The sequence below is a fragment of the Chamaea fasciata genome, unplaced genomic scaffold, assembly GCF_029207755.1.
Source record: "Chamaea fasciata isolate MVZ Bird 193981 ecotype frontalis unplaced genomic scaffold, bChaFas1.0.hap1 SCAF_10, whole genome shotgun sequence".
Taxonomy (NCBI): domain Eukaryota; kingdom Metazoa; phylum Chordata; class Aves; order Passeriformes; family Sylviidae; genus Chamaea; species Chamaea fasciata.
Window position 1 is genome coordinate 21,064,388 of NW_027094095.1, and position 22,817 is coordinate 21,087,204.

The 22,817-nt window shown below is 38.4% G+C and overlaps 1 protein-coding gene across 1 annotated transcript in view; it reads right to left on the bottom strand.

Moving 5' to 3' along the window:
* AK5 (adenylate kinase 5) overlaps window positions 1–22,326 on the bottom strand; it is an 83,064-nt gene extending 60,738 nt beyond the window's left edge. Inside the window, exons 1-6 of the mRNA XM_066192619.1 lie at window positions 22,175–22,326; window positions 20,259–20,445; window positions 19,112–19,279; window positions 13,480–13,649; window positions 13,247–13,360; window positions 2,434–2,625 (exon numbers count right to left, since the gene is read on the bottom strand). Coding sequence (XP_066048716.1) covers window positions 2,434–2,625; window positions 13,247–13,360; window positions 13,480–13,649; window positions 19,112–19,279; window positions 20,259–20,445; window positions 22,175–22,234 — 891 coding nt within the window. The 5' untranslated portion in view covers window positions 22,235–22,326. The remainder of the gene's footprint in view (window positions 1–2,433; window positions 2,626–13,246; window positions 13,361–13,479; window positions 13,650–19,111; window positions 19,280–20,258; window positions 20,446–22,174) is intronic.
* Window positions 22,327–22,817: the final 491 nt, after the last annotated feature.

Below are 22,817 nucleotides of genomic sequence, written 5' to 3' on the forward strand. Positions count from 1 at the left end.
TGCTACGACGATGAGCTGTGCAAACTTTTTTTCTGTCTAGACCAAGGGATATGTTCTATAAAGAACAGCTAAGCTCTCCGACAGCAGTTTTAGTAACTGCTGACCAAAAGATTTTTGTAACCCAATGACCTCCTCTCCAAGAACTACCCCATTATCTATAGTGGATTACAGTCCACATAAACTGGAGATTTGGAAATCTGTGTCCAGAGCTGAAGCTCTCTGCTAAACATTAGAGTACTTGAGATCACCTATGTACCTACATGTTCTCCATCTTATAACTTAATCTAACTAATATATGCCCACCACCACCAGGTAATTTGTGCACAGTTATTGTCTAAGTAAACAATACATAATGTTTTAGTATTTGTTAAAAGTTCTGAAACAGTAAATGGCAGCATATGCATCTATTTACATACTTCCTGTCCAACACTGTGTTATTATAGTCTTGATACCTTCTGAATTTAAATTTGAGTTAAGTCAGATTCTGATTTGTTAGACTACTGACAGATTGCTAAAATGAATTTTAAACACAGACTGTGTGTTCATGAAAATATCACATATTTACTTCTGTTAATTATAATGAACTTTACATATCATTATTCCAAAGAAGGAGTTTTTCAGAAAGGACAGAGTTGCATATTCCTATTTCTTAGAAGTACCGTAGGTGGGGGCCTCAATTCTTTCCTTAAAAACAGAAACCAGGGTCAGACTGTGAGAGCAGGTACACCATCCACAGACTAAGAACATGAGGCATACAGAGCAACAAACAAGTACAACCTGGGTACTGTAGCAAACTATCACAGATCATGTGAAAAAAGAAGATGAAGGGAAACACACTTAAGGAACCTAACCAATAAGAGATGAAATTAAGAATGTGGCTCTTATTTCTATTAACCTAAGTATGTTAAAAGCAGCATGGAATAACTGTCGGAGCATGAAAATGAATCTTCTTTGGGAATTTAGATTTCAATATCTTGCTCATAAAGTGTTTAACAGTAGATTGTAATTGTATATATATAATGCCTGCTTATTAATCATATTTGGTTATATTTCAGTGAATTTTTCTTTCCTCTCTTGGTCTGTTATTGATGAAGAACAGTATATTTATTAAGTAGATGTATAAAATATGAGTTGTGATTCTAAAATTATAACACTCCATAAGACAAATGGTCCTGCTTCTCTCCCCTGAGTAGAATTGTGATGCTGGCTAGAAGTGTCTGAGATTTAGAGCTTTGAAGAGCAGTGACAAGGTGCAGGTGGGGATTTAGGAAAAATGTAAAACTTTTTATTTCCTTCTAGTCAATGCTGACCTTGTCTGACCTTGCCTCAAGGATTCAGTCCTCTAGGAATTAGGACACAGTAATTCTATTTTATCCTGTTCTAGTTCTTACACTGCTCTCATCTGCATAGTGTTTCAGTGTCTTCCAGGTTCAGCATTACAACCAGCAGGATGAATGCTATTTTCTTTCTTCCTCCTTCTCTAGGGAAATAGCCTGAGTAAGTGCAATATTTTCTGTATATGCTGTTTCCTTTGTGCTGCAGTAGAGTAATTTAATGTTCATATGCCATGTTGTCACTTCCATATCCATCATAAACATCTGCTTTCTTCAAAACGAAAAGAGGATATCTAAGGTGAACATTGCAATTTAAATTATCTACAGAACTCTCAAGGGACAGAGTTAAAAAGTAGAAGAAACCTTCATAAGAAGAAAATCTTCTGTTGTACAGGTCCCATCACAGAAATGCAATTCTATCCAGATGCCCCACTTGCTTTATGCACAAAGGCACATATTTCCTGAGGAGCTAAACATGCAGTCCATAGGAGCACCTGTAAAAGCTATAGGAGCATCACAAAATACACACTTCCTCAACAATAAAGAGAAACTTGCAACAATCTTAGTCCTCTCATCCTAAAAAATTGAGTTAATCAATATCCTAAACTGGAACATATACTCTCTGGAGAAGTTAATGCAATAATTTCCTAGGACTTTCATCTTGAACTTCAGAGAGATGCTGAAGTACATCATTAAGGCGACTAATACCAATTGATTCTGCCATTCAGGATGCTTTAACCTGTCATGAGTCTGACCAGCACACAGAATCAGTAACACCTGTTGTGGGGAGCACATACCAATGTGAACTACTTAGGGTACCAAAAGAAATGAAACAGGCCATCTGTGCTCTCATACCATATGTGGTACCAAGTTCTGTGTGTTATTACAACCAGACACAGTCTGTAACTTAGAACATGCCAATAATTCAACTGTTGTCAACTGCTCAATGAATTCGTTGTCTTCATTAAACACTTAGGTAGCCACGCTATTTACCTAAAATAGAATTAGGCTTGTCTAGCCTGTCTTAAAGTAAAAGGTACAAGAAGCCAACTACAGTCACGACAATTAAGAATTCAGAAATATACACCGAAGGACTTACTGTGATAATCAGCCCTTTTTCCTGGAAATATTTAACCAGTGGGACAGCATTCTGCTTGAAATTCATTAGTCTTCTTTGGGTGGCTTTCAGGTTATCATCAGGTCTCCCTTGCTGTTCCGCACGTTTCAGTAACCTTTCTTTCAGCTTTTGGCTGGAACATGCCAGAAACACCACCAAATCTGGGGTGCAGATCTGTGGAAAGAGCAATTCATGAAGTCTGATTAAGTTGATTATCCAGCACTACAGGACTCAGCAATTCCATTATTAAGTGAGGCTCAGATATATTACATTGCATAAGTTGGAAGTTGATGTAGTCACTAATTTTCTGTTGGTTTTTTTATGGGAAGATTGTAGGTTTAAGGAGGGGCTTGTTGATCTCATGTGAAGGTTAGTCAACTTGTTGCACCTGATATGTAAGGAAAAAGTTAAATGAACAAATTTTACTTCACAGCAAAAACCTTCTCTAGGCTTTGATCATCATTTGCATTACCAGAAGGCTCCCTACCTAATTATTTTTTTAAAGACCAAAATATAGATGTCTCATACTCTGCAGGGAAATGGTTGCATGGTTTCCATCTGGAAACTCTTTAAGAAAGGTTGTATTTAAAATCCAGCAGCCACTAGGAAGCTAACTGATGGTTAGAACCAGGTGAAAACAGATTTGTGCCAAGAGCCATGGCTTCTTATAACACTTTCTCTATTTCTCTAAATCTCTCTAAAGCTTCAGTGCACTTTTTAAGAGGTGGGGCAGCTAAAAGGGTTTTAATTTCCCTTATCCTTTTCAGTCTGTGTGGTGAGCACTGGTATGTGTCACACCCATCCCTGCACTGTGGTTCAGGAAATAAAGCCTTATAGCAATGAAATAAAGAAGAACTTTTGAACTCTAGCTCTTTCCCACTTAAATCTTCTTTGTAAGATGCTGTCAAGCATTTAAAGAAGATATATCTCTGGTGCTTGATGTGGGGAAAGCAGTGAGAATATTCTTAAGAATATGGCTAAATGTTCACAGGTAATCTTTGGAGGTCACTACTACTTAGTACCTATAGTGAAAAAAATAGAAGCCATAGAATCTCCACACACCTGTTAAATACTTTCAGGGATGGTGACTCAACCATTTCCCTGTTCCAATGCTTGACAATCCTTTCCATAAAGCAATTTTGCCTAATATTCAATCTCAGCCTGCCCTGGTGCAACCTGAGACTGTTTCCTCTCACCTTAAAGTCACTCAGACACCTGAATTTGCAGGATTTTTAAAATGCAGCTACAAATGTATATTAACTTTATTCATAATATCTGATTTTGTTCTTTCCTCCATCTGGTTGCTGCAAAGAAATCTACCCCTCCTTAAAGTTTTCACTAGCTTAGTGCTTTCTTTTAAATTATATAAGAGTTCTCTGCAAGAAGTATTTAAGATGAAAACAAACAGTTCAAGTTTTTATCTGATACAGATTAGAAAGGATTTATTTGTTCTCACATACAAGCACAAAGTAATTTCTGCTGTCTTTACTAACCTGAACAAAAATGTTCATACTTTAATTTTAACTAATATTAGTAAAAACAGTGGCTTCCTATTCTAGAAATGACATAATCTAGTTACAATGCAAATGATGGTGGATGCTCAAGAATGTTAAACAGACATTTTTCTCATGTTTTCTACAGAATAATTTTGTCTTTGTTCAGCTTGATGCAATGTAAATTTGGAAGTTGAATTTCAACTATACACCAGTATCACTAAAACATCTACATGTTTTCTAACTACTATAGTGTAAATAATAACTGATTTACATATTTATGGTAATTATACACTTGTTATAATATATTGTTATTGAGTGCCAGAACAAATCAATTAAGCTTCTGAATACTCTCTCTGTCTGGGTCTCTCAACCCAAGGATGCTAAATTGCATAAAGAGAACCGTATTTCTAGACTGAATAGTCAAAACTTCCCATGTGGACAATCTGGAAAATTAATAACTAAGTTTTTTTTTAAAAATCCCATCTAAGATGGGTTTCTGCCATTTGAGAGAATACAACGTGAAGTATAGTCTGGCCTTTTTTACAGTCAGTCTGAGTAAAAAAAGGTTCTTAGGAAGTCAAAAGAAACCAATACAGCTTCTCCTGCCTGAGGTGGTGGTCATTAGCCTTTACAAATGAGGTCACTGACAGAGTAGTGTATGGATATGAGGAAGCAGAAAGTGGTGAAAAAGCAGAGTAATTTTCAAACAACAAAGGACAGTCTGAAAAGCAGCATTAGCAAGAAAGATGGTGGCCTCTTTATCATTACAGAAAATTAAATAGGATTTAAAAGAAAATCAAATTATTTTTTACACACATTGTAGATGATTGGAGACATGAGCACACAAACTACAAAGATAATAGTTCTGGTAATTATTTATGAGTATTTATTAGATTTTGAAACAATTAACCTTATAACCTGTTTTTTAAAAATAACTTCCAGTGGGAGAGAAGCTCTCTCCTACCTCTATCACATGCACCTCAATGTCAACAAAACCAGAATAACTTTCCCTTCCCTTTTCAGACTATGGTAAACAGACAGAGTTATTCTGTCTGTTCATGGGATGAATTCATTATGAAAGTTAATTTTACTACCACATATTAGCTTTAAGGCACATAATTATTCACATGAAAGACTATGAAAATAAGTTTCTGTGTTAGACTTTCATGCAATATGGACATTATTAAAAGCAGCTCAGTTAAATTAAGGTTGCTTCACTGGTAACAGAAGAATAATGAGGAATTTGGGAATTCAAAAAGCAGACAGTACTAAAAAACCCAAATTATGGCATGGATAGATTCTGAAAGAAAACACTACGGATTTCAAAGCCTGCTAGTCATTGAACACAGTCTGATGAAAGGGAATGGCTGATATACCTTGCAGCAGACTGAGCACAGAGACATCTCAAGTCCCTGTACAGATATCCAGCTGGCTGAAGCTTCCTAACATACATTACACAGGGACTCAGAAATTACAACTGGCAATCAAGGATCGAGTAAAGTGGAGGACAAAGGAGTTTATACAAGTGAATAGTCTTATTTACTACTTCCATTTCTGTGTATCCTAACAATAGTGGCAGAAAGATGGTAACAGATGTTGCAAGCCGTAGCTGGCCTCACATTCAATGCTCAGCACTTCAGGACGGCACCTACTCAGGCTGTAAAGTCCTACCAGACCTCCTCAAGTGCAGGGCTGGAGCTTTTGTTCACCACAAGACTTCACATACAGCATCAAATCTTACAGAGAGTACCTAGAGTGAACAGACCGCACATGAAACTATCAGCCCTGAAGGAAGAGGGTCTCCTTCTGTCACACACAAACATGAGATTGCAGCTTACCACAACCAATCTCAGTTCTCTAAAGAAACTGTGGCTGGGTAAGTGCAGCCCCACAGGAAGGGAAGGATCCAAATGCCACCATGGTTCTATCAGGTGTGCAAGTTCTCATCTGCTTTTAGTTCCCACAAACTGCACTGGCTGCAGAAGTCACTTACTGTTTAAGAAAACAGGAAAATACACCCTGAGCACCCTGGGCCTAATTTCTTTCCTTTTTTTTTAACTGTAAAATGAGGATAATAACAAGGTGTAAACTGGACAATCCAGGTTTCGTCATCTCCTTTTGCTCTTGAAAACTGGAAGTTCTCTACAGAATCTGAGTACTGTTGTTCTCAATTTTTAAAAGCAGCAATAATACAAAAGACACTTTCAGAATCACAGGTACTAAGATGACCTTTTTTCTGACACTGTGGGGTTTTAAATCTGAAATATATTTCACTCACAGAAATCAAATGTCAATGAAAACAATGCTTTAAAATTCTCAGTTCAAGAAACCTATTTTCAAATGAAGTACTGTCTGAAAGATTTTTTGAAGTGTAAAAAAGAAAGTAATTCAAGCATATTTTAAGGAGGAATTCAAAACAGAATCTAATTATGTGATGTCTCTATGAATTCAACTTTTACCTGCAGAAAAAGCATCTTTATCGTCAGAAAGTAGTTGAAAACCATTCAAGAAACAACAAGGTGCACAGAAGGGTAACATCTCTCCTGTATGCATAGGCATACAGACCTAATAGCACTTAATATTATTTCTCCTACATGCATTTACAACCTTCAGGATACACCCTTGAAATGCTATTGATATTTCACTCCTGTTTTCATGAGCCACTTTGCTTCCACTTACCCCAACTGTACCTGCTTGCAAGACAGGCTTATAAATACTTTTAGCTGCAATGTAACAGGGTAGTGTGAATATATGGACATCTGGGATTACTTCTCTAGAAACATATCTATTCTCCTATGTAAATATGAGTATAAACTGCTTTTTTTTCTAGCAAAGGAGAAGGGTTTTTATGACTCACTTAAAAGAAACCCTTTTTTCAAACTCACAGGTAAGTGTTGTTGAGTTTTATGGCTAGGGAATAAGTTTTGTTCTGAGACTCAGCTCATAGAAAAGTTGTAAAGAACCAACACAGACAGAAGAGCTGGATTCCTTCATGTTGATTTCCCCCAGTACACACATCTGTGCTCAAGGCGGAGGGTTTTATTCACGTCCAGCAATGCATGTGAGGTGGGACTGTGGGGCTCAGGGAAGGGAATGTGACTACTTACTAACTGGGAGAGGGGAGAACTTTGCCTATGGGAACAGACAAGTTTCTGGTTATACATTTTAAATGAGATGAAGAGCATATGGCATCAACTCAGAATAAAACTGGTGGGTACATCCTCTCATTTTTTAGAGTAATATTTACTAGTAAGTAAATCCTACTCTCTTTGGGTCTGAATCTCCTTCCTGAACTGGAACCAGAAGTAAATTGAGAGTAATTCTATGCAAGTTGATGGTGTTATTGACATTAAGCAGTATAAGTGGAAAGATGCTCTCTTTTCTCTGGGGATATTTTCTACATCTCTTGTTAGTGAGAGTAGTGTGGTTGTTTGCTAGAAATTAGATGAGTACACTCTCTCTCATTATTCCTCATTAGGCAAAATATGAAAATGCTCTGTTTCTTAATTTCTGGTATGTTCTGCTAGATACTCCTGAGAAAACTGACAGCTCATGAACAATTGCCATTAATTTAACAGTGCATTTTATTCTTGTTGGTAAAGGTTACTAGCAAGCTGGTTAATGTCCTTTGTATGTGTGCTCTCCCTTTGTAATTACTTATTTGCTTTTTATAGTTCCATCTTCACTGGTTATTAGACTGTTTGCATAGTTTTTTCTTGGTTTAGAAATGCAAAATCATGAATCATGTTGTCAAAGAAAGAATCCTGCTGATAGAATCTTTTTTCTGGTAGCCTCTTTTGAACCATATTTATACTGCCCAGAAAAGAAGTTTCCAGCAAACTGCCTGGAGTATGTAATTAGGCAGACTCATGTCTTTGGGAACAAGTGATTCAGCTTTTCACCTGTTTCAGGCAGCTAAGTAATAAAAGTCCCAATCTGTTAACACTAATGCTAGCAATACGAAGAAAGGACTGAGCAGACCTCTGCTTCAGAACTGCTCAGCAGGCACCTCCATCCATTCTGAATTGAGAACATCAGGTCCTGTCCTGAGGAGCAGCAATGGATGAGCTCTCCTTTGCCTGCTCTGACTAGGAGAGAAGGGCCTTTGCCCAGAAAATCTGGAAACCAGAGGTCTAGGGTTGCCCACCCAGCAGAAAATTGAACCACTGCTTGCGTTTCTCTGGAGTGTACTCCAGAGGAAGAAGAGAGTTCCAGGGAAGAAGAGGATAATGGTAAGACCATTCCACAGGCCTCCCAATAAGGCTTGGCATAAAGAGAGCAATGTAAAATTTGCAGGGAAAAGACAGTGAACAAAAGGAACCACAGCAAAGCAGAGTGCTCCTGTGGCACAGATTTCTGCGTACATGTTCAGTAGGGGATTATACCTGGATCAGTGAAGTAGAGATTAGGGAGAAGGGAGATAGAAGTTTAGGGGGAAAGGAAATAAAAAAGATACATTTGCCATGATACAGAAAAAATATCTTTACCAGAACAAAAACCTATTCCAAAACCAGGTCCTTTCCCCCTAAGAAGCTTCACAACAAGGTTGCATTCACCTCCCTGGTTGCTCTGGAGGCCACGGTCTTGGCCAGGGACAGGTTTTCTGTGAGAAGCTCTTTGCAGAGTTGGAGCTTGGCAGTCAGACCCTCAGGCAGCTGGCCACAAACACCTGTACCAAACCTGGAGGGCACTGCAGGCATCGCTTCTGCTTGGAGGTCTAAGTATCAGCCATGGAGGAACAGTACGTACTGCTGTCCTCAGCCTCTGAAATACCCATCCTATACTGTGCCACCTACACACTTAGTTGCACTTTATCACAATTACTCTCCTAATAGTTCTCCTAAGGAATATACCTGAGAGATAAAAATTCACTCAAATTACAGCCAAGATGAGTAGTTATTCATTGGAGGTATAGTGCATTTATTAATATTCCTAAGAGCATTTAACAAAGAATCAGATAAAATTTATTGCTTCTGTTTATTATTAAAGTTTTTACTCAAATATAGTCTTGTCACCCAGGCCATATAAGACAAAAAAATTTTTTTTATAATTTCTACAGAAATAGTTTTCCTCTTTTATCAAGCAATTCATTTACATTCATTAATAAACTTCGATTCTAATACCTATTCTATATTTATTTCACTCTTTAAAAAAACAATACAGTTAATATATTTTAAACAAACTACATCTGGAATTACTCTATTGATACTAACAAAAAAGGAAAGTTACACACGAATGGCTGAAAGGAGTGGTGGGAAAAACCCAAACCAAAGCAGTAATTGAGATTAACTGTAAAATACAGTTAATTGTTTCTCCCGGGAAGGATAAAAAATGCGTGAGAGATTACACAGAAAGTCAAACTGCAATTTCTTCACAAGCCATTGGAGTTCAATACACCAGTCAGAGGCGTTTTATTACAGCATTGCAGGAGAGGAAGATATTTACCATGCTTCAGCATGCTGGGACTGCAGGTGACTGGCTGAATTTCAAGATGACAGGTTAATGGTAAATAAACCATTTTCTCCTTGGCATTTTCAAATGCGTCCTTGAAACCTAAACACCTTTCTGCTATTTGCACTCAGCAGAGATCATGGATACCTAAGAAATTTGTCGTTAGGGATAGCATTATTGCTAGGCTCAAACTGACAGTCTAAATACACCAGTATTAAATCTGCACTGCTATGCAGGAGATCAAACTGGGAAAAATATAGAAATTATCCTATATTTAAAAGGAATTTATAAACTGGAAGTCCTGCTTGATTTTAAGTTATTAAAATTCATGTTTTCATTTTTTCCCTATAACTATGCTTGGAACTTCATAGCTTTATTAAAAGTACCCCTATCAAAAGTATTGGCAGTATCGACTCTGCTCTCTGGAAATAAGAAATGGGAGGGTCAGGGCTTGGCAACAATCCCAGACTTCCAATAAGAGGAATTTACTTATTAAACTCAGTTTTCAAAGAGAAAAATACAGGACTTATTTCAACTTGGTTAAAAAGTTCAAAGAAAAGTGAGATAAACTCAAAGAATATTGCAATGCTCATGGCTGAGTTCTTCCAGGCTGCAAGAAGGCTGCAATGAGGAGCTGAGCACTAAGAAATGAAGCTGATGTGAGTGACCAGAATGGCCAATGTGGTGCTGGCTGGCAAGCACTGCTGAAACTCTGAAAACATCACTGATGCCATCTTAAAAACTTCTTTGCTGCTCAAAAGATATGGACGGCAGGAACAGTGTTATTAACAAAACTCAATAGAAAGAAGGGAAGAAAAGCTTAAATTCAAATATAAAATTCCTGTGATGTGTAAAGTGCTTTCTAATGCACTTATTCCAGATTGACATTACTGCATGGAAGCAGTCTTCGTAACTTCTGGTTTCTAGATCTGAGCAGAAAGAGAAATACTGTGTGTGCTGCAAATGAAACATTGCTTTATTTTAGGCACTTTAGTCACTGAGATGCAACGTGCTTTAATACAATTCTGCCTAGCAACATGTTGAGAACTTACTGTCCACACGAGAGTCTGGCAACATAATAAGGGAGAAATTATCATCTTTAAGCTATACCTATGTATGGGAATGTTAGCATAAATTGGTTTGCTTTGACTAGTTTACTAAAAATAACATTTTTTTTCCCAGAGAAAAGTTCAGTCTCTGGGTTAGTCAAAGGGATAAAAATGTGCTGGTAGTACCAAGAGCAGTTGCAAGCGAAGCTTAACAAGCAGTTGTTATCATGATGTATTTCTGTAATAGAATGTTATGCAGGACAGGTCCTGTAACTGCAGCTCATACACGTATCCATTTGATTTTTCCACAAAATGAAGAGATTATGAAAGCCCATTATCAAGTTTTAGTAACAGCTCTGGTACTAAACAGCCATAAGACTGACAGAATTAATTTAGAATAAACTATTTGTTACATTAAAGATGACTGCAAACACAGCAGTTAGATTTTACATGTGTTTTCAAGAGAAACCAGGCACCTCAGTTGTCCTTTTCCACTACTGCCCACAATTCATTTTTGGTATTACTACTTTGGAGGGTTTTTTGTGTAAACAATGGTAAAGAATTTGTATGTGTCACATAAATTTTTCTGCTGTTTTCAGGTGCATAAGATGCAATGGTCTCAAAGGGACCATCTGTGGGGATAAGTACTGGCTCACAACAAAGCTGGTGATAGCAATAAGAATTAATTCTTATTCAGAACTTCTTATCAACAGATCTCAGTTGGAGATACAGGGAATGTCTTTGTAAGACTATGGCACGTGTACAATTTGCATTTTGTGGGATTTCATCATTTTCTTCTAAGGATGTTCGATTGCTTAGTAGATTAAAACTGTCTTACTATTTAATCAAAACTTTCTTTGCTGAAATTTCAACTAATTATTTCTCACTTTGTCACTTTTGGCTAATGAGAACAATTCTGTTCTTCTACACAGTGCTAGAAAGAAAGCTGTAACATTTCTCAGCTGTGGAAAACCCCCTACTATCTCTAATTGCCGACCTAGACAAATTATCACAACAGTTAATTACTGAATTCTCCACAACTCAATTGCACTTCCTATTGAGGAATCTCTGAGTGCCTGGAAAATGTTTGCATGCTTAATGTAAATAACCTGACATGCCATGGGTGACTGAGAGCCTCGCCCTGTGAAGGATGATCAGTACCATGACTGCTGATGGTCCCTTTTCCTTAACACAAAACTCCTGTCAAGGTGTGCAGCATCTTTACAATTCTCTTACTAAACAGAGCATTATAAAGAAACAAGATGCATATTTTTTTTCATTAAAATATAAATCCAAGATAAAGCACTGAATATATCTCACTGGAGATGTTGATATAGGATTGACTGTTGAAATAAGTATAGCTTTTGTACATTTATTTCCATTCCATTTCCTTTCTTTCCTGTATTTTTTTAGAACAAGTAAGATTGAAAGGTGTCCCTGTATGAAGTGCTCCTGGACCTTTTTAGAGACTTAGTGATCTATCTTTCAGGTAGAATCAGGCCTTGAGGAGTATGATTTCCAAATCCCTATTGACTGAGAATGAAAGGAACTCTCTGTGACTATAAGCAAGTGTTATTTAACTGGTTTTCTGTAGTAGAAAGAGAATCTTAATCTAGGATAACTTAATTCCTGTCACTTCCTCCAGTTTCATATCCCCCATTCTTTCATGAAAAACAACATCAGCACAAAATTATGCCACCAAGACATGTACGTAAGTCACACTATCACACTGGGCAAAAAAAAATGACACAAGGAAATGATCATTAAGTCTACATTTCTGCTGTTTGACTTCTAAAATAGTTGATCTTCCCTTTTGTTAATTATAAGGAGATAGAGCTGGCAGTCACTGCTATTTCCTGTAACAACTATTTTGTCTGTTTCCTTTAGTTTCCTCAATTCAGTTTTCTAAATTTTGCCCAGAATAATACCTTATAAAGCATATTAATGAAATGCCTCATTAGCTGCTTTGTTTTGTTACTTCTGCCTCGGTAATGCCACTTAGAATTTGAAGTACAGAAACAGCAGTAGACCAGCAACCGTGAAAGACTTTGAAACATTCTGCATGAAGGCACTCTAAGAATTCAGCTCTGAAACTGCTCTTCTTGTGACCATAACTCTTAGGTTAGCAGCACTTGATCAGAAAATGACATCAGCTGTTTGTTTTTCCACTGAATTAAAGTATTTTTAGATTAGTTTAAAATACAGACGTGAAAACAACAAGTCAGTAGAACTCAGGAATATAATTTTGGCTGACTAAACCTTAGAACTGTAGTTTAGAATAACCAAAATGACCTTATTTTCTAAAAAAGCATGTTTTCTGGTTTACAAAAACTTGCAAAGCATGGGTCTTTTTAACCTTTTTTAAATTAATCTTTTCAATGCACTGTAATAAACTTGACACTAAAAGCACTGTGAAGACATGCACTGCTTTTAGTATGCTTCTCTTAATGGACATTATGTTGAACAAACTGATATGGAAATATAATATTTTTCTACTTTCTAAATCATTAAGATACAGAAAATATTCACTGTTAAGATTTCATGTGTTTTTCATCTTGAGAGGACTTTCATAATGAAACAAGAGGCTTGGATTCTTGGTCATCACGTTGTCTTTTTACAAGATAGCCTGGCTTCAGACAACAGGACATAATGTAACATAAAGCTTTTGTTAACCTGTAATTATGTACTTGCAAAGATTTAAAGAGCAATGCTCCTTCCTGGAATCTGACCGATTATTTCAACAAGCTTAACTGTTGTAGAGATGTGTAAGTCATTTTAAGAATAAAAACAATCTCTTACTTGGTCCTCAAAGGAGATTGCCTGGGCAACATCTCTGGGAAATCCATCAATCACTATCCCCTCTTCATCAGGTATCTGCATTAATCTCTGCTTTATCTCAGTTATGGTTGTTTCCTTTCACAGAGAAAATAAGTTAGTTATTCAATATCGTAAAGGAAGTTTTCTTGATGGTGCACATTACTACAAGACGTATAAAGCCTTGAAAGCAAATATGAACATAGGAAACACTGTACCTGAGGGGCCAGTTCTCCAGTAGTAATTATTTTGGCAATTAGGCTCCATTTCCTATTGCTGCTTGTATTGTGGATTTTCTTCCTTAACAATTCACCAACTGATATGTAATTAAATCCATAACGTTCTGCTATTTTCAAACTCTGTGTTCCTTTACCACTTCCTGGGCCACCTAGTGTGAATCATAAGCAAAACATTAAATTAACCTTTCATCAGAAGTACCCAATCATAAGTGAAGTCTTTGCTATTGGCAGCAATTTTCCAAGCATTATTAGAGTAAATCTCACAGTTGCATGACCTGTTACCAACCATGTGTCTCATTCACTGGATCATAAAGACAACAGTTTGTAAAACGAAATTTAAAAAAAGAATATAAACCCACTTGCAAAATAAAAAAAAGTACTCTTTGAGGTTGATCTCATTCTAAAGCCATTCCTGGAATGGAGATTTTCTTGATCCACAGTAGAGAAGCAGATGAATGAACTATTCCCCTCTTAAACAATGAACCCAGAGATAGAGCCAGATAGTCTGAAGTGTATTCATGTCAGAGAGAATCATACTTGGTTGAATAAGCCAACTAAATCAATGAACTAGTCATGAAATGGAACTAGTAAAATCTGCTCCTAAATATGTTTGCAAGAGCTTCTGAGGTTTCCTGATTTTAAAATAAAAGAAAATATTAATAAAAAAAATTAAACAATCATCTGATCTGAGATGTTTCCATAGTGATTTGGTATAAGGACATTTATTGAACCATGCAATACCAGCTTTTGGTATTGATGCTTGAAGCATCTGACAGAGAAGAAATTAGGTTCAGCTTGCTAGACAACTTGAAGAATAAAGAGACCCTTCAGTATATACAGCACAGGCTGAATGGGTGTCAAAATCACAGAAAACAGCCACGTTACGTAGCAGGGAAAGCTGCAGGGAAGGTGTGCTGGAGAGCAGCAGCAGGAATGCATGTAAAACAACCAGACCATGTCTGAACTAAAAGGACATGTTATGATGTGATGAGCAGAGAATCTGGAATCCAGTATTTCAGAAACCAAGGAATGGTTTTCATAAAAATAAATGTCAATGGATAGAAAAATGTATGGTACTGAGGAGTATAACAAAGCAAACCTAAACCAAATATTTTGATAATAATTCCCAATCCTAAGTAGCTATAGTTTGAGGAATTCTTTGTGAGAACACTGAATTTTATTTCAACAGAAGAAGAATTAAGACTTATTAAAAATATAAATTTTCTATGAATTTAAAAAATACAGCAATGTAATGAAAATAAATCTGAACACACTGAGCTTCTTTTTAGTAATCATGTAACTCTACTCATATTATCTGTATTATTCCCAAAAATAGCTTTAAAACATTTTTTATAATCAATACAGTTCTGGCTGCAGGATAAGCTTTACACTATTTGTACACATATGCTTAGGGCACTGGCTGTGTAACCAGGCTCCAACTTGCACCCTAATATCACTGTCACAGAGTTCCCAGTGTCACCAGCAGTCACTTGGAGCTCTCTGTGCCCTGATGCTGCAATGCTGATGCTGCACCTGCCCTTTGGAACACAGACCAGGAGCCATTTCAAGAGAGTGCACAAACAAATCTGCCTTTTGTTATCGTTCCTGTACCCTGCCCACAGTTTAGTTATGCCCCTGGGGGGAAAAAAAAAAAAGGTTTTATCATTATCCAGTAAGTTTAAACAATGTTTCTAAAAGCATTTATCTGTAACATCCTACTAGACAACACAGCCACAGATGTTCACAAAACACACTTGTAAAAAATGAAAGAAAAACTGTATCTTATACACTAAGATCACAACTGAAAAATCTTTTTCTCTCATTCAGTTCACCCAGTGTTTCTGTCATAAAAAGACACAAGTTTCTCTCTTCCTTCAGCAGACCGTGTTGGGTTCTACAGCTATTCTCCCATTTCAGTAATTCCAGGTGATCGAGATGGGCTTAAGTTTTTTCAGCTTGGACTCTTTCTTCCACAGACAGCTAGTTATCTATCCTCTTTATTAAAATAAAGAATGTTCCCCTTCTGTAGGTACAGAAGCATCTGATACAGCAGGAATCATCTTCTCCACTGAAGTGGCTATAAAGCACATCTGCTCCAGTTCCCCCTGCTCCCTTTCATGCTCAGCCTTCCCCATGATGAATGCATTTCAAGTTTGAACCTCACAAGTCTGAAACAGACTATGTTGCTCCCAGCAACAATAAAAATGCAAAATATAGGTAATGCGCAGAAAATTAGAAAAATTGGAAACAAGGAAAATAGTGCTCGTGTTCCAACAGAGATACAAAAGGTGTCAGAAAACAAGAACTGATACTTGAAAAAACATCAGTCTGTAAAAGCATAAAATAGCTAAAAAAACCCATTTGAAACAAGCAGACTTCACACTCCTGAGCTTTTCTTTGCCAGTAAAAAGAAACCAAAAACCAAAATAAAATAAAGAAAAATGTAGCTCAGAACTTCTGTACTTTCAATCTGAACTGCAATCAGAAAATACTTAATAAAGTATTCAGTTTAATATTCATAAACTTCCCACACACTTTGTTTTTATGAATCCAAACACATTCCAAACACATAATCCAAATCAATCCAAACACATAATCTCAAAATGGTATTATCTGTTTTACAATCTGAGGGGAAACATTCAGGTAACAAAATAAGGGAAAAGTGATAGGATAAAATTACTTCCCACAGCAGATCATAATTTATTGAACTACGTATCCATTCCTGACTCTTTGATAAATCACACTGCCAAACTGTTCACAGGAAAGGAAAATCACATCACTTTTGGTTTTTGTTCTATTTACTTATTCTGAGATAGATTACTCAAGGAAAGTGTGATTATTTTATATATTTCTAGAAGATGTCTAGACTAGGGAACACTTGTTGCATCTGAAATTGTTTGCTAACAGGTTTCAAGTAAAAATTCCTGTTCCCAAGAAGTTATTAAAGCAATTGTTTTAATCTAATTTTGTTCATTATTTCAATTTTGCATATATTGTTGTAAATTCAGAATAAATTCATCTAATAATAAAATTTCTGAAAATACATCTGACTTTAAAAACTAACTGTGGACTAGATTTAACAAATCAATAGGCAGCTGCCTGCTGACAGCACTATATTTGATCTAGCCCTTACACTTTGATCTCAAAAGGAAAGTGTATTCTTTTAATATCAAAGTAATATATTTAAGAAAATGCAGCTTAAAAGCATAGTCAATTAAGGTGCTAATGACACCAGATAATTAATATTTTAAAATCTCCAAATTCAAGTTATATTAACAGTACAAATTTGTTTCTTAAAAGTATATTAGGAAGCACATTTTTAAACACAGTCTCATTTCCTAGTGTTATAATGCCTTAGAAACTTAATTTTTCCAGTGATTCACATGTGTGCCCTCCTGGCTGGTTCCATGATTTCTCTAAAATCCAGCCATATACTCATTATGTAGCTTTACAGCTTTATCTTTCACCAGAGGTTTCTTCTGCAAACCCAGAAAAAAGAACAAAGCCCCCACCTCTGTAAGTGAGTTCTCTTTAGCCCTGGAGCTACCTGGTTCATTATAAGGATGATGGATTTCATAAAGCAAAGAAGTTGTAAAAACCTTTATGGAGGCATTAAAAAGATCTTGGGCTAATGCATTAATAAAGAAAAGTTCATGGAATATGCGAAGCAGAAGACAGGTCTTTAACTTCATTTCAGTCCCCAACAGTGACTGGGACCAGCGCCACCTGAGCAAGGCAGGATGATTAGTTATCACTAATTAGACAGAAATACACTACTTAACTGATTTTTTTGGGGTGGCATTTTATGCAAACTGAAAATATGCAACACATTTTTTGTGTGCAATATCTCTTGAAACTAACAGTATAAATTTTTTTTCTCTTCTATTCAGTTACTCTTTGCAACATGTGTTTTTATGTGCTTTCTCAATAGAAAGTGGAATTTGGGAGAAATTGTCTTGATACTGTACAAAAATGGACAATAGCTGCTAAGCTACATATAGTATTGTGTTTCTATCAGATCACACTGTAATAGATTCAGAGAAACTCAGTGGGAATATAAACCTGAAATAGCCTTTGTGGAATGTTTACAACGTTCCCTATATAAATGGGAGAAAAGAAAAGCTCTTTAAAATCCACGATCTGTTCTCTGCATGCTGGTGTTCAAGGATTTCACTTCAAATACATCCGCACTCAGTTCCAGAGGTGAAAGCCAATCTCCCTTTATCTCACTTAAATCAAACCCTCATTCATCACTCTACTGCAGTTGAGCTACATAGATTTCGCTGCATTAAGAGCCTTCTGTGGTCACTGAAAAGGAGCCAGGTGTTCTCCTTTATGAAAAGGAAGGGTAGCTAATTAATTAAGATGAAAGAAAAGTATGTGTTATTTCTCCATCTAATTGCAATCTTCACATTTCAGCAGTACATAGATTTGCATGTTGAAATCTGCAATCCTGAAACAAAAGATTAAGAAAATTCAAATGCCTTGAGCAATTGCTTCGGCATACCACAGATACTTAAAAATGCCTGGTCTTCTGTTTTCAATCTATTCCAATATCTCGTTTCTGAGAGCTGCTGAGCCTAGAGGACATGCTGTTCCTAGAGATTCCACTCTGTAGTACAGAGAAGACATTTCTGTTCCCTTTTACTACACTACATATATTCTCTGCTATGGAAGAAGTATCTCTCTTCAATACGAATAAAGCTTTATAGACTAAAAATGTAATTCTCCATCACCTGGCACATGTACTGTAACTCTTTAAGCCATCCAGAGAATCAGATCATTAGGCCTGGTGGTAAAATTTCTGAAGACAACTATCTAGATGATAAGGAAACTGATGTAAAGAACTTAAATTCACGAAGAGAAAAAATATCAACCTTAATCTGCAGCTATTTTTTAATAACCTATGCTTGTCTGAGGCTGGAAAGTATGAGCTGCTTAGCAAGAACACTAAACAGCTCACAAGAGAGAACTTTGGGAGAGGGCACAATTAACTAATGTGAACTGAGTGCTCACTCTCTGTGAAGTTGGAACAGGATTCATTCACCAAATGGACCTGGGGATTAACTTACCAATGCAATGAACCACTCACCCTGCATTCTCACTCCAAGTGGACATACCAATCATTTGACAAGGGTCTAAGTATAGAGGACAACAGTTCCTTATCACCTTTTTGAGCTGGCTTACACAATACATTAAAATACCCCTTTTTGTGATCAGTTTTGAGTGTCTTAGTTCAATCCCGAACATGCTTTGGAAGAGCTCTTTGATTCACGTGGTGCTGCTGCCTTGAAATGTGTGAACCAGGTTTAGATAAGATGAAATCAAACTGGCAGATGTGCTCATAAGCAAATCATGAGCTCTCCAGCTGCTAAGAGGCATCCAGTCTACAGAACACGAGTGCAGGTGCTCGCTGCGACCCCTAAAATTCTTACAGTTGGGATGCCATCCCCAGCACTAACAATTTTACACTCTTAACTGGCCAGCACCACTTGCTATGGCAGATGGAAAAATTGTATTTCAATTCATATAAGCATTCAATGTGCTTGCAGTACAAATCAAAAGGCAAAGTAGTAGAGAGAAAATCTTGTCAAAATTACTGCCTTCATACCTATGACGAGGATAATTTTTGGCCGAGGTCTTGCAGGGTCAAACACGTCGTACTCCTCAATGAGCTCAGCAGTTTCAGAAAGGTCAGTGTCACTCTCTATGGAAAACTGTTGGATCGGAGGCAGCCGGTCGTAGCGTCGGTATGGGAAGTTAGAGTTATCAGGCATCACTGTAAAATAGTAAGATAAACTGGAAATTGTGGAAATAGAAAACCCAAAATCTGTTCTGTATACAGATTTAAATAAGTATCATACATAAGGTATAAATATCTTATAATTTTACAATAGTGTTTGCTGTTGCTATATTAAATATATTTTGCCTCTATTTAATGGATTTATTAAATCACAACCACCCAGAGTCAGTTTACTCTGGTGTTTCTTTACAAGCACATCGGGTTTTCTGTGAACATCTCCCCGTAGCACCCAGAGTTCAGCAGAGGCCCTTGAGAAGAAAAGCTTTATCTTGTGCTGATAACCTCTACTATTAAGCAGGACTCTTTTAGTGATGTTGTATGCAGAGATAGACACAGCATTCTTGCTGATTATTTTAATGAAGTGTTGGATGGCAAGGAAAAATAACTATGGCAACTGAAAGATGAGCTAATTACTCTTTGTTAACATTACAAATAAAATAATTACAGGTATTGGTATGACATCTGCTTAGATTTTATGAGATGCATTTTTTCTAAGAGTTTATAATTTAGATTTTATTTAATAAATTAGCACACAGCTCCAATGTAAACTGGAAAAACCACGTAGTGTAGCTGTACTGGAGTTGGTGTGTATGTCACCCATAAGGACCAACTGAAAACACAAGCCAAGTTCACTGTGTCAGATCTGCCCCTATCTTTGCAAATATTTTATGTAGGATACAAGAAATCTCTCCAGTGATGCGTTAAACATTTACACAGCAAACATCCATCATTTGGCTGGAAAGTGATCACAATTTCCTCTCCTGCCTAGCATCCATTACAGCAGGAGAAAAACAAAAGCCAAAAAGCAAGGAAATAGAATTAGTGACTCCTTTGCCTACAGATAATCGGAATGAGGCATAATCTGCTATAGAAGTATGTATAAAATAATCCAGCAGTGGATGTTAAACCACATACAGTTGAAGAAATAGAATTATTTTAAAATTTAATACATTACCATTCCTGAAAAAAGACCTCCGGGACTGTCCTCCATTGAGTGGAGGCAGGGTCTTCTTTTCTGGGCTGACAAAGGTGTCCCATTTCACTTTTTCTGGCCCTCCAAGCTCTTTTACTTTCTGCAAACAGCTTTCCAAATATTCAATTGGGTCATCAGGTTTGTAACACATTAATCCATTCAACAGACTCTGAAATGTAAGATCAGAAATATATACTATAATGACAGATGCCAGGGAAAAACAAGCACCTTTACTTTGTCATTGCACAGAGAAACGCCACATTCCTTGATATTCAGACTCTCTGTTGCAAGCCAATGCATAAAAGTGAGGCCTCCAAAAAATCAAATGATTTTGGTTTGCCAATGTCATAAAAATTACTTGGAAAGGAAGCTCATGGCTGTCTTTATAGTTGTCTGTTTGCACTGAAATAAAACCCGAAAATAGCAAAAAAAAAATCCCTACATTTTTTTTAGAAATGTCACTGGCAAGTCTACACAGAGCAATGTGCAAGCTAGAGAGCCCCAAAATTTACATATTCTTTGTAGTTTTGACATCACTAAAATGTATATTTTCCTTAAAGACCACTGCACCCACAAGCATCCATATTCTTGTCAACACTTACACAAGCAATGAAAAGAGGATTTTTAAAAATCACGAGAAACACTCAAATATCATCTTGATCAGCACTGGGAAAAAAAAAAAAAAAAACAACAAACCCACAACCTCAAAATTCATAGGTGCTTCCTAATTTAATTGATCACAGATTCCAAGCCATTAGAAATCCCCTCCCTACCGTATTAATTTTTTACTCATCGTACTCATGAGCATTGTGGGGGGTGTGAAAGAAAGATTGCCAGGCCCTCTTCTGACACATTTCCTTGACAAAGTGATACATAAGTCATCATCTCACCTCTCTATGAGACTGCTGCATCCAACAATACATGTCTTTCAGGATGAGTTCTGTTCTTTCTGCGTTTCCTAATTTTTGTGTGAATAAACTTGAGGGTCATAGTTGGTATTAATAGTAAACATAAATAGCTCCAATTCAGGATGTGATCAGTTGTTATCTACAGTTTACACAGTAATTGGTATTCACGCACATTTGAGATTATAAAATCGGATATAATTTCTATGTATCTGTGCCCGTACTATAGTACTTAACTGATCACAGCAACTAACAGTGTATTTTTGCAGAAGATACACACCAGTTTTTTAAAATCACTCGCTTAAGCTTTGAGCCTCAACAAAAAACCAGTTTTGTCTGCATCTCTTGTTAAACCATTCACATTCTAACTGTGTATTTAAAGCATTAGCATGCTCCGTGTCCTGCAATTTTCAAATATATAGAAAAGCGTCTAGCCTCAGCACAGACAAGGGAAAATACACATGGGTGTTTGTGTGCGTTATACACAGACGACAGGATGTCTGATCCGTGGGTCAAAAAATCCACACCGCACAAATTAGTAATTATCGGCCATTAGCAGCAGGTAACTTGTACGAAGCTGAACAAAACCTCACTAAACAGTTGCGGCTTTTTTCTTCCCCCCGACCGATGTAAGACGCCCCCGGCCCGCATTCCTGGGCGCTCCCTTGCCCTGCGGACAGCCAAGTTCGCTCCCCGGCGGCGGCGGAGGGCGGGCGGCGGCCGCAGCGGGCGGAGGGGCGCGGCCGCGGGGGCTCCGCAGGTGGGCGGCGGGCAGCGCTGCCCCGGCCCCGCGCCGCCAGCGCCCACCCGGCCCGGGCTGGCGGCCGGGGCTCCTCGCCGCCGCTCCCCGCGCAAGCTACGCGAGCCGCAGCCTCCGGCCGCTCCGTCCTTCCAGCCACCTTCAGCCCTGCCCGCCGCGGGGTCCCAGCGCGGAGCATCCCCCGACGGCGCGGAAAACGCCTTCCCCCCCCCCCCCTCCTGCGCCTCGCCTACCTCGAAAAGCTGCGGGATCTCCCTGCGGGCCAGATACTCCTTGGCCTCGCCGGCGCTCATTCCGCCAGCCGGGGCCGGGGGCGCCGGCGGGGCGGGTGGGCAGCCCGAGCCCCGCGCTCGGCGCGGCGGTGCAATGCGGGAGCCTCGGCGAGGCTCGGCGGGCGGGCGGGCGGGCGGAGGGAGGCAGGAGGGAGGCAGCCGCCCGCCTCCCCTTGCCCGCTGCACGGAGAGAGCGAGAGAGAGCGCGTTTTCCCCCGGCGGGGAGCGAGAGCGTGCGCAGGCTGCCGGGGAAAGTTTCGGGGGGTGCCTGCGGTGCGGCGCCGAGCGGAGGCGGTGAGGGGCTGTGCCTGGCGCCGAGCCGCGGGCAGGCTGCCCCGGCAGCGAGCGGACCGGCCGCGCGGGGAGCGGCGGCGGGGAGGGCTGGGCACCGGGCTAGCGCGGAGGTGCTGGAAACCTCCCGGTAGAACGCGGTCTCTGCCCTTGGCACGGTGTTTGGGCGTTTTGAGGAGCGAGACGTTTCATACACTTTGGGCTGGCAAAAAGCCACGAACTGCGATCAGTCATGAGCATCTGCGATCGGCGAGTCACAGGAAGAGATCTGAAACGATCTCTGGTCCAGCCTTCTGCTCAAGGCGAGGGCAGC